At 33.9% G+C, this 13,365-nt stretch overlaps 1 protein-coding gene across 1 annotated transcript in view; it reads right to left on the bottom strand.

The window, feature by feature from the left end:
* LOC110457442 (beta-1,4-N-acetylgalactosaminyltransferase bre-4-like) overlaps positions 1-6,343 on the bottom strand; it is a 38,937-nt gene extending 32,594 nt beyond the window's left edge. Inside the window, exon 1 of the mRNA XM_021508727.1 lies at positions 5,939-6,343. Coding sequence (XP_021364402.1) covers positions 5,939-6,236 — 298 coding nt within the window. The 5' untranslated portion in view covers positions 6,237-6,343. The remainder of the gene's footprint in view (positions 1-5,938) is intronic.
* Between the last annotated feature and the right edge of the window lie 7,022 nt (positions 6,344-13,365).

The raw sequence follows: 13,365 nt of genomic DNA, 5'->3' as shown, positions 1-13,365 counted from the left end.
TTGAATAATTAGTAATTAACAGAAAGTTATTTAGGAATTTTAAACATTTTTTTCATGTTTTCACATATTGGGTTGATAGGATTTATCCTATCATGTGCAACCCAATTCGAGAAAAGTTAAAAAAAACTTTGTATATTTTGGCTAATAAGTCAATCTAATAGGTGGACATTGTTCACATTAAAGCTTCGTTGAATAATTAGTAATTAACAGAAAGTTATTTAGGAATTTTAAACATTTTTTTCATGTTTTCACATATTGGGTTGATAGGATTTATCCTATCATGTGCAACCCAATTCGAGAAAAGTGAAAAAAACCTTTGTATATTTTGGCTAATAAGTCTATCTAATTAGTGGAAATTGTTCACATTAGAGCTTCTTGGAATAATTAGTAATTAACACAAAGTTATTTAGGAATTTTAAACATTTTTTCATGTTTTCACATATTGGGTTGATAGGATTTATCCTATCATGTGCAACCCAATTCGTAAAAAGTGAAAAAAAACTTTTTTGCTAATTAGTGGATTTTATTAGTTGAGATGGTTCACATTAAAGTTAGTTTGAATAATAAGTAATTTAAACACAGTAATTAATGAATTCAATATAGTTTTCCTGTTTTCACATATTGGGTTGTTTTCACATATTGGCACGCCACACGGGTGCATGGTTCCGGATTTCTATACATTTTTCTCGTTGCTTTGCAATAAATGTATTCAAGGATATGTAACCTTTTTGTCATTACTTGTACATTGCATTTATTTTTATTTAAAATAATATTCTTTTTAGATGTATGCCATTGCCCATAACTCTCTAAACATACTTAAAATGTTTTTACACAATCGTATCAAATGGACCGTTAACTACTTAGTTAATAGCCTCATTTATTACACATAAATAATATGTATTATGTTTAACTAATTTGTGTATCTATTTAAATAATATTTGTGCTTTAAATATATTTAATAAAAAATATTTACGATAACATAGATACTGTGTACGACGTGACCAGTTCGGATGCGCGGGCCCAGTAGTTATATTATACATCTGGCAACATGGCAGCGTGAATTTACTTTCGCTTTGTGTGTTCAAGGCTTGGGTAAGGCTATGCTTTTAATTATTTAATTTTTAAGTGAAATACCGTAGAAATTATTATATCACTTTATTGGTGCTATTGTAGTTATATTGAGACAAATTACTGAACGTTTTGTTACCCACGGATTGTAGACGCACGTGCAAAGCGTACGGTTTAACAGGTTGGGCACAACGGCTCATATGGGTAATGATTCTGCATATGGGTAACAGTTACCCATTTGAGTAACAATTTCATTACTTAAATGGGGAATAAATTGAAATGAAAACATATTTCATTAATAAAATTGTTACTCAAATTGGTAACTGTTCCCCAAATGCAGGATTATTACCCATATGAGCTGTTGTGCCCAACCTGTTTAACATTATCTATATATGCATGGCAATCAATAGACACTCAAGAATAATTAGGACTGAAGAATATGATTAAATAATATTGTCCCAGGAAATAATTGTTAAATTGCAGAGGTTGTGGTCTTAGTAATTATCTTCATTTGTTTATATTTTTTAAATATTTTTTATTTGTAAAATGCGAGGATTTAACCCGTATCATTAGTACTAATATTAATACACTACCTCTCCTGTCCCTTATATACAAATTGTCTCATTGTCAGGAGCTACGTTATCACAGCTACATATCACAAGCCAGATTCAAGTTCAGGTCTGCATATAATGGTTCTGGCAGGTCCTTAGTCACACAAATTTGATCTCTTGTTGAGACAAACAACTCAACAAGGAAGTATAGGTTCAAAGAGATATTTATTTAGGGTTTAAATTTTAATTCACATTATCATATAATAAGTTCAGCACGAAAGGTCACAAACATGAGATATAAGGGTTCTTAAAAGTTTCAAACAATGACAAGCAATATATAAAAATTCCTAAGAATAACAGAAAATGGGCCCTGAAATATGTTTGCAGTAATTTTGCTGGAAAATTAAATGAGGGGCAATTTTAATAGGCAAGGTGTTACCGTAGTGAAAAGTATATGTACATTCAAGGGGCCAAATCTGTGATCCCAAATGTTGTAGTTTAGTCAGAGTATACTGCTGAGCTGTTTATTCATGGTTAGATCTAAGACTAATCTTTTCCGTCCAACAGAACAAATGGTTAGATTTTCTTTAACAAATTTGACCCATGTCATTTTACCCCTTTTTTGCTGAAAGGGTAGTAACTTCTAAAAGCTGGATAAATACCCTCTTTATTTCGCACTTCATGTTAGCAAGCTACCTGGCTACCGATCATATATGAAACAAATTTGTTCAAATGAATGACCTTGACCCACTCTATGTCAAAACTGTTAAAACCATTAAGTAACTTCTTCTGAAGAACCTAGGGACTAAGGTGATGACTGACCCAGTATCATGCTGTGATTGAAGGCTATCATATTCAAATAAATAAACTTGGTCCACTTTCAAGGTTGCAGGGATCAAATTTGTGAAAACCTTACAATGACATCTGATAGATGTATGGTCACATTAAGCATGTAGCTTCATGGTGTACAGTTACATGAAGCAGTCTGTATGAATGCTTTAGACTAACCAACTTTGGAGGAATAATCGGTAAAATTAGTTAAAATCTTCCAACATTGATTCATAAGGTATAGAGTAATTATGTCATGCTACTTGGACAACTAAACCATCTGTGAAGGCAACAAATGGGAAATAAATTACATGTGAGTGATACAGGTCCTATGATTGGATATTTGATCACTGTGGCATTGAAAGTAGTTCATTCATGTTTTAATGCAGCTTTTGCATGTCTCCATGCCATATCTCCTCACCTTGTTGAAGAAGTTAATAGAATGCTATTTAAACAATGGAAATGTTTCAAAAAGTGGTGTTACAGTCCTATAGTATGCATTGTTATTGCTGAGTCCCAGTACCATAAAGTATTGTATGTGAAGAAGCAGATCCAAGACCATATTTTTGCAAGTCTTCAAAGGTAATAGCAATGTGTTTATTTCACATCTCAAGTTAATTTGAACCAATTTTGTTACAGAGCTGGGCACATGCACTTCTAGTCAAACCTCGGACACATACCTAACACCTATGCATACCTAACATTCTTACACCTGTCAAATATCCTACACTTAAAAATGGTATAGACTCAAGAGATATTGATCCGTAAATATACACTCTAACGAACCAGTCATGCATGTCGGCAAAATATTAGGTTATGGTGAATGGTAGATACATATAGTGTACCTGTCGTGACAGACACGGCGAATAAAACATGTCCTGGACGGTTTGATCATTATACAGAAAGTTAATTCTGTTAGAGATAAAACAAAGATTTTTTGATCAGTACAAACTTCAATATTTAGTTCAGTACAAATTTCAATATTTAGTTCACCAAAATGCTTTTTATATAAACATCTTTTGGTACAAAATGTTTCTCTTCGATTTTATCTGACTAAGTATATTCCTGTTAAATATAGAATTTGTCTTAGCAGATTACGGACTTCTACACTTTTACTGGCTAAAGAGACTGGCAGATTGAGAAATGTTCCCTAGAGAACTAAAGCAGTGTAAAGAATGTAATTGCACTGACGTGGAAGATGAATTTTACTTTTTATTAATTTGTCTCAAATTTCAAAACCTATGGTTTACTAAAAATAATTATTTGCAGAATCCTTCTGTTTTAAAAGCTATTAAGTTGTCAATTGTCCATAATAGTAAACAGCTTTGTATGCTCAGAAAATTTATCTTTGATGCTAACAAATTAAAAACTCCTTAATTTAATTAATTATCATGAATTGAATGTACATTATATATACAGGATCTTACATGAGTTTCCTTTTCATATGAGATTTATGAAACAAGTCTAAGAATTTTTCAACTTAGCGAGCCTCTGGCGAGCTAAAATGAAAAATTCGTGACTAGTTTCGTAAATTTCATATGAAATGAAAACGAGTGTAAAATCCTTTTTATCACATAATCAAGATTTGTGGCATTTATTCGTATAAAACAATAATTTTTATGCAACCTTGAAATTTAAAAAGCCGCCATTTTGACCAATGCGTCAGTCTGTTACGTCATGCACTAGATAGGCGTGACGTCACAAATAAAACAATGGAAACTTACGACTAATCACAGGGCTGATAGGTCATATAACATGGGCTGATACGCAAAAGAATATGGCATGGGTATATTCACTGGGTACCACAGTACATTATGTGATACATATCATTTAGCTATACACTGTATGTTGAATCATAGGCCTATGGCCTAAAATTTAAATAAAACTTGAAACTTGAAAGAACAGAAAAATAAAATATTGAATAAAACTTGAAACTTGAAAGAACAGAAAAACGTCTATATTCTAAATATTGGTATTCGGACAGCAGATGAACTCCGATATCTTCCATTAAGTACAGAATACAGATTTAAGTGACAGACCGTACAGGAGAGACGTGGCGCAATTGTTGACGCAAATGAAACCTATAAACTGTGAATTATACAGAAATATCTCAACTATGCATTGATATCCAAATTTTAATATTTTATTATCATTATTTTATTATCGTTTTTAAAATTGCATAAGATGAAAGTAACATAGTCATTCTCAAATTATGGACAGATAATATATTTTTGTCAACAAATACTTTAAAAGTCTTTCCTGTTCAGACATAAACTTCCCATGGTCGTCATATTGCGGTGATGTGGACATGTATGTGTGCATTTGTCAGATCAATGATCTAGATTTGTTTTACTTTTCAGGCCAAATGATCCAATACTTCATGCTTTTTCGTAATGGTTTATCTGGAAATGGCTTATTCGACCAAATATGGAACATTGCAACCAGATAAATAAACATAGATAAAGGCTACGGCACCACTCCGATAGCAGGACGAATTTCGCTGACAGACCAGACCTGTCTTTGTTTATTCTGTGAGCCTTATACGATGTAAGATATATAACAATGATAACAACAATACAAAGTAATTGGTACTGGGCAGAAGAGAGATAATCATTATTGATTATACATAATATAAATTATTGTAAATTGAAGTTTGATATTATAATTGTGTTGCATACGTTAGCTCCTCTCTTATAGCATTTTAAAAGCAAGTTTCTTTTAAAGTAAAGTGTTTTTTAATTATCTTTCTTTCGAGTGGCTTGCGTCACATGTTTTATGTATACAAGGTGAGACTATTATAAACTATCTTTGTCATACTGCAAAGAAAAATGTCGCACGGTGATTGGTCGAATTGCCAAGGTACCTGAAGCTATGTTAGTATCCTTGCCGGGGTACATAAGAGCACGCGCGCCTGTTGTAAGGGAGATAACTCGCAGATTCGGATCGAACACACCGGAGAACGTTCGTCTGCTAATGTCAAAAATGAACAAAATGGCGAAACGGTTTGCAACCACACGGAGAGGGAAATTGAGACAAAACGGGCGTCACTTATACCTACAAACACAAAGAAAAGTAACAATTCAGCAAGCAAAACCTTCAGAGCATACTTAAGCGAAAAGGAGCAAGACACAGATTTTGAGAACTTCTCGAAGCCAAGATTAGACGAGGCATTGGGCCATTTTTATCTCGATGCAAGGAAACAGGGTGGGAGTCTTTACAAGACGACAACACTTGAACATTGCTTTGCAGTATGACAAATTCGTTATACAGGTCTTTGGCAGGGTACATGGTCTCATGTTCGCTGTCAGGACCTTATGTACCCTGAGGCGAAGTATTAAATATACAATCAGGTACACTAACGTACATCACAGATAGGCTGTATAAACATGATAAACCCACCAGTCAGGGAATATAAATATATACAAATAAACGATTTCTTCCTCATATGAGCTAGTTTAAAATCAACATTAAACATGAAACGATAGACTTACCAAGTTTGGTTGGGATTGGTGGACAATCTTGTAAGATGTCTGTCCGTTTTGTTTTCTCAATCACCACCATATTCATCGCTGTCGCATTTGCTGGCCCCAAATTTTTCTGTAGTTTATTAGCTATCCTCCCGCTGTAATTGCGTATAATTTCAACGTTAGCATATATAGTCCGTAATTGTTTACTTTCAACTAAAAAGTAAAATCCCACCTGAAAGATTAGGAAAACTATCACCAGAGCCAAACAGAATTTAATAGACGTCCGTAGAAAGGTAGTATGTCTGCTATCTTTCGTAGCCATGTTGCTGTTGCGTCGACTGCTTAACAGATACAGTGTAATGTGGTCACGAATGGCTGGGTCGACTCACGAGCGATTTGGTCGGGTATTCACATTGGTATACAACCATGCATACAGGTAGTACTAAAACAGAACAGCTGTTTATAGATACAGCTGTTAACGGTCTACTTAACATATTTTAGCGGCATTATCCAGGTATATTTATGCAAACAAAAACAAAACAAAATAATTGGTGACAACCATTCAAGGCCCAAACTTAACATCGTCCTTATACAAATAAAAGTTACATACAAATTCAAATATGATTAGAATTTATTTAAGAAACAACCAGTTTGTCCATACAAATCAACGTGACTTTAATTGCAAATCAATGTTATATCAGTATATATCAATAATTATTTATAATTTATTTACGTCTCATCTCATTGCATAATACAAACATAAAACATAAATCAAAATGAAAATACCCACACTTTAAAACATACTCATCAACACTATAAATTGAGCCATTCACTATTGAATTATTATGCGTATCTGGGGACTAAACAAATATAGAGTTGTACAGTCAATCCAAAGTCGTGCTTGCAGATATTTTCTAGGTACCAGTACTAATGCCTCAAATATTGCAACACGCGGGGATATGGGATGGAATTCATGTATGAATAATAAAAAATTAGAAGTCTATCGACTATGGATAAGATTACGTAATACGGACCCAAATAAACTTGTTTTTGAAATTCATACTTGGTCCCAGTCCATACATATGAGTTGGGGGGGAGCTAGAACTGTAAAATTCCTTCGTGATCGGAATCTAAATTGTTTTTTAAATGACTATATTGATAAAAGAAAGTGATTTGGATAAAACTTTATATGAGGGGGTCACTTTATATTTTATATTTTTAGTTAAATTTAAATTTTCATTTCCTATTCCCATTGCCTATGTTTTACTTTTTTTATGTTTATGATAGAATAGAATCAACAGTCCCTGCACGTAGGGCGTACAAATTGTACCTGCTGCCCCCATTGCATGATCGTAAGAGGCGATTAAATTTGGGATCTTATCTTTTCTCTTCTTTCTAAACCACTTTCTTCTTCCTTATGTCTCCCTTGACAATGCCTCACTTTTGGCCTTTAGTTGAGCGTTCTCCCCTGTGAGGAAGGCCTTGGCCGAGAGTTTCTACTCCTGCTTAACGCTCATCAATTTAGAAGTGAGACGACTGCTTCGTCCGTTGTCAGTTTATTGTGACCGGGTGGAGTGTCCGGCTGGGTGTCTTCGGCAGTTTGTTTCAATGAGGTAGCACTATAAAGTCGGCATCAGTTCCTCGCTATCACAAGGGAGACAAACACGAAATATCGCACACTACACGAACGCATCTTGCACACGGGGGAGGCCGTCCTTAAATGGCCATAGCTGTTGATAGGACGTTAAACAATATTAAACCAAACCAAAAACCAAACACAATCAACAGTATATATATAACCCAATTCACGTTTCACATAGTAATTCAAATTCAGTGCAACTGGTGACATTAGTTCGTCTTAATTCTATACTTTCACTTGACAAGCTTTGTATGAAAAAGATAATACGTTTTTTGCTAAATGATTCAATCAAATTTAATTAACTTGGATATCCATAATATCTGTACAAAACCGAATAATGTAAATATAATAAAATACCAGTATAAAATGTCTGCCAGTATTAATATACATGTATCAACAATTTTGAATAGCGTTGTAATTTCTGTGTAAAACGGATACAAGTAAAATGTGGGATATTTTTGATATTTATGAATCCATGTACATTAAGAATTTATTCTGTATTTGATGAGTTTAGCTAGTGTACTTTACTACCTATAGGGATCGTTAGACATTTGGACTATGAAGTGTTATACGAAATGTCCAATCAAATTCGTATCAGAAAATTCTACTATAGTCCTCACTTTCTATGGAATAATAATCTAGTCAGCCAATAAGTTTCAAACTAGAATCAACGCAACCATACGCTATATGTCAATATCATGCCTCTTTAGACATATATTTTAGAAACTAAACTATTCTTATACGACATGTATCATAAAAAAACAGATGCCGGTGCACGGCTTTTGAAAGGTTGCACGTACAGGGGGTGCCAATGACTGTCTTCACACCGAGTTTCATTAAGATTGAAATAGGAACTCACCCCAAGCTAGGACCAGGAACATTGAATTTGAACAAAATCTCAATTTTGACAATTTTCGGGTATAGGTTCCTAGGGGGTCTAAAAACCGTGCCGGAGCACGGCTTTTGAAAGGTTGCACGTACAGGGGGTGCCAATGACTGTCTTCACACCGAGTTTCATTAAGATTGAAATAGGAACTCACCCCAAGCTAGGACCAGGAACATTGAATTTGAACAAAATCTCAATTTTGACAATTTTCGGGTATAGGTTCCTAGGGGGTCTAAAAGCCGTGCCGGTGCACGACTTTTGAAAGGTTGCACGTACAGGAGCTGCCAATGACAGTCTTCACAGTAGTGTTTTTATGTGTGTTACAAGTCCCCAAACCACAATACTCCCTATATAATATCCAGTGCCAGTCCCCATATACGTTACAAATCCCAAAACTCTACACAATCTTCCTATATAATATCCAGTCATAAAAATCACCAGACAGAGAAAGTATCTATATTTCACACTTGTATTTCATGGATCATCAGTTCGGATGAAACGGATTGTTATTATGAGAGTGGACCCCTATAGCGCCCGTGCTTATGAAGCAAATGACAAAACCCGTTGCCCCGTGACGCTGTTTGAAAACTATTGTTCCAAGTTGCACCCAAATTCCGATCCCAATCATTTCTACTTCCAGCCCCTATCCAAACCCAAGGGAGATATATGGTTTTCCGAAGTCCCCGTTGGACACAACAAGCTGGCCAATATAGTAAAAAAAAACATCACGAATCTTGCTGGATTCAAAGGTTTCTATACAAACCATTCCCTGCGAGCTACAACAGCTACGAGGTTGTTTCAGGGAAATGTGTCGGAACAACTGATTATGGAGCAAACGGGCCATCGCAGTGCCGCTGTATACGGATACAAGCGCGCGAATGACGATCAAAAACGCAGTGTTTCCCGCGTTATCCAATCGACATGTAAAAATCAAGAGTCCTCCCCCTCTTTGGCTACCACTAGTGTTCCCAGTCCGTTTCCAATTTCCCCCGTATATAACTTCAATAACTCCGAAATCCATTTTCACATGTGAAACATTGTGAAATTATTCATCATAATGCAATATACAATGTAATAATACGTACATTTATTAAAAGCATTTGTTGAATGTTGTCATGTGTACTGTGTTTTTTTGTAACGACAATCAGTTTTCAAAACTAGCCTGCGGGAACAATCCAGTATTGAATGGAATTTGCACGTGCCCAGGTTGGTATACCACAGGTAGGGTGGTATATGCAAATGATGCAATATACCAACCTGGGCACGTGCAATTTCTATTCAATAGCGGGTTGTTCACGTGGGTTACACACCGGGTTGAAATAAAAGAGCCGTGGTGTAAGGTGTGGATCTGTTGAAACTGAGTCGGGCACGTTTAAAACGTTCCATCACAAAAGAGAGTATCGGCGTCAGGTGTTAAGATCCATTATTAGCAACTAAAAATATTTGCTTCACTCTAAATTAAATCAATTTAAATTAAAATTTAAAAAAAAATTATCAAAGCATTATCATCTATATACATGTATATACCATTAAGTATATAAAACATGTAAAATAATTGTTGATTTCTCGTTACTATTTTGTATGATCTAGCTGATGAAAATGGTATATGATATGAAAAAATGGCTAAAAATGATGAAAATAGACTATATCAAAGCTACATGTATATATGACAGTACAGGTAATGTAATGTAACCTGATACAGGTAATGTGGGAGAACACAGGTATAAAACCAGGTAAAATATATATGAAACAGACTTTAACTGCTATCACAACATTACTGCCTCTATGGTTTTTTTTAAAGTTCAAGTTCTTTCAAGTTCTTTATTCACCAAAAGTCTTAAGACTTATAGGTACAAAGTAATCATGATATATTGTACATGTATATATGTTATAGGAGAGTGACTATAAGCATACAAGTGCAAACTAAACAAAGAACATAATACAAAAGCACAAAAATTATAAATACGTGTAGCTAATTAATCAATTTCGCCGCTTAGTGGCTAGATATAAATATTTACCTAGATTTGACAACTCTTTGACATTATTTACAGATAAAAGTTGGACAAGTTTGTAAACAGAGGGACTCTTATAATAATACTTCTTTATATACTTTAACCTCAAATCATTATAAAAAGGACATACAAAAATGAAATGAAATTCGTCCTCGACGTCTCCCAAATCACATTTGCTACAGTTTCTATTTCTGCGAATGATATTATTGTGTCTACCCTTTTCGATATTCAGTTGATGAGACGACGTTCTAAATTTAGTTAACATATATTTGTATTTTGTTTCAATATGTTTACGGAGATAAAACTGAATACTATGACTGTCTATAAGATATTGATATAGTCTACCTTTTGATGAAGCTGCTATCTTTGCCAACATATTTTGCTTAGTAACATCTTTCAATCTGTGTTCAATAATTTCAAAAGTGTTTACCAATGGTAGATTCGATTCAAAAATATAACCAAGACCTAGGGCAGTTAATTCATTCTTAATGTTACAAATCCACGGATCATTCACGTTGACACATTCATCATAACAAGTTTTTAATATCAAATTATCAGATTTCGTCAACTTCAACCAATATTTGAATACTTTTAGCTTTCTTGTAACAATTAATGGTAGTCTACCCAATTCACAATAAACTAAATCATTGAATGTAGATTTACATACTCTAAGGACTTTTTTGCAGAAATTCAAATGAACTCTCTCTATATCAGGAGCTTTGTGAAACCCCCATATTTCTGCACCATAGCTTAAGATGCTGCTGACATAAATATCAAAGACAGAGCATTGGGTTTCCAAATTCAAACAATGGTTCTTTAAAGAGGATGATAATGAAAATAAAGCCTTTCTTCCTTGGTCCGCTAAATGCTTTTGGGTTTTATAAAATTTACCATTATAATTAAAAAACATTCCCAAATATTTGAAACAGTCAACAATTTCTATGTTCTCATTATTATATTTCCACACTTCATTATTTCTTATGTTTCCCCCGTTTCTAAAAACCATGACTTTTGTTTTATCAATGTTGACTTCCAGATCCCATTTTCTAGAGTAACTGTGTAAAGAATCTAACATGTTTTGCAATGCAGCTGGACTATCAGCGAAAAAAACCATATCATCAGCATACATTAGCAGGAAAAGGTTAAGCATCTGTAAATCAATACTTGGACAATTATCATTAATAAAATTAATTTCAAAATCATTCACATACAAAGAAAACAACACAGGTGACAATATTTCCCCTTGTAAGAGACCGGTATAATTAGGGAAACAATGACTTAATTGACCCTCAAATTTTACACAGGATTTGACATTATCATACAAAGATAATAATATTTTTAAAAATTTTCCACGAATACCTTGGTGTATTAATTTACTCCACAGTTTTCCTCTATTAACAAAATCAAATGCTTTTTTTAAATCTATAAAGCAACAGTAAAGTCTCTCTTTTTTACGCAATTTCTTGTTAATTAATGTTTGTAAAACAAATATGGCGTCAATGGTTGAACTGCCTTTTCTAAAACCAAACTGAGCATCTGTTATTATACAATTTTCTTTTTCCCATGTCATAATTCTATTATTCAAGATTGATGTAAATAATTTACCAAAACAGCTTACAAGTGATATACCACGATAATTATTAGCGTCGTTAATACAACCTTTCTTAAAAATAGGAACAATACATGCTTGTGACCAAGATTCAGGGAAAAACCCAGATCTAAAAATAGCATTAAACAACCGTTCCAAATATGGCACCAGAATATGCTTTCCTTGAATAAAAATTTCGTTTATGATTAAGTCCTCACTACAACTTTTGTTTGATTTCAGGTTTTCAATGGCTTTAACAATTTCTTTTGTTGTGATATTAGAATCAAGATCTTCATCAACTGACTCTATATTAACATTAGGAATATGTTGGTCAGCGCCATCATTCTCCTTTTGCGCCAGATATTTAAAGTGTCTATAGAAGTCATCTATTGTGAGTGTATTCATAGCTCTGTTCGACTTCCGATTATTAAAGATACTATAAAATTTTCTTGGATCATTTCTTTTCAAAAGGACCAGCATGTCGCCTTCATATCGTTTATAATCTCTTTTAAGTTTAAACACCAACCTTTTGTAATTACGTTTGGCGGTTATTAATATATTGTAATTTTGATTTGATTTATCCCGGTTAAAATTAATCAACGAATTTCTGTATTCAGTATATAGATCTTTGCACCGAGGAGTTATCCACGGTTTATCTTCAATAACAACAGTTTTAGTGCGGTGATCGCGGGAGTTTCTCAGAGGGGTATCTCTACACTCACAAAAAGGTAATGTACAATCATTTAATATTCTACTTATATTATTCACACATTCATCAACTGCATCTTGGTTATTTAAATCAACATTCAATTGTTCATCAATTAACTCACAGTTCTCACTTAATTTATCTAAAATTAGCATAGTATTCTCGCCTTTCCATTTCACAGACGTACAGGTTCCTCTACTGTACATGGCATTGTAATCAGCCAACTCATTTACAATTTGAGTATCTAAAAATTTGCCAATACATATATGAAACGCAACTGGACAGTGATCAGAAAACATGTTAAATTTACCAGAATCAAACTTAAGTATATTGTCTATTGTCGCATTTACAACCAACAAGTAATCAATCGTGCTTTTACCATTATTATTAAAAAATGTATATGTACCAGTATCGTCATCTGGGTGCCGCCCATTAACTATACGCATTATAATATGTTTTTTTTAAAGTGGGAGAAAGGAGAACACACCCTTCCAACAGCACCGAGAAAAGATTTAAGCGTCTTAAGTCGCAAGGACGTCTTTTGCCGGCTGTTACGGCACGATTTCTCACCCCGACACGATTTCTCAATCGGGTGAGAAATTGTGCAATCTATATGGGCA

This window comes from Mizuhopecten yessoensis, unplaced genomic scaffold (genome assembly GCF_002113885.1).
Source record: "Mizuhopecten yessoensis strain PY_sf001 unplaced genomic scaffold, ASM211388v2 scaffold9145, whole genome shotgun sequence".
NCBI classification, from domain to species: domain Eukaryota; kingdom Metazoa; phylum Mollusca; class Bivalvia; order Pectinida; family Pectinidae; genus Mizuhopecten; species Mizuhopecten yessoensis.
This window is presented reverse-complemented; position numbering and strand designations above follow the sequence as displayed.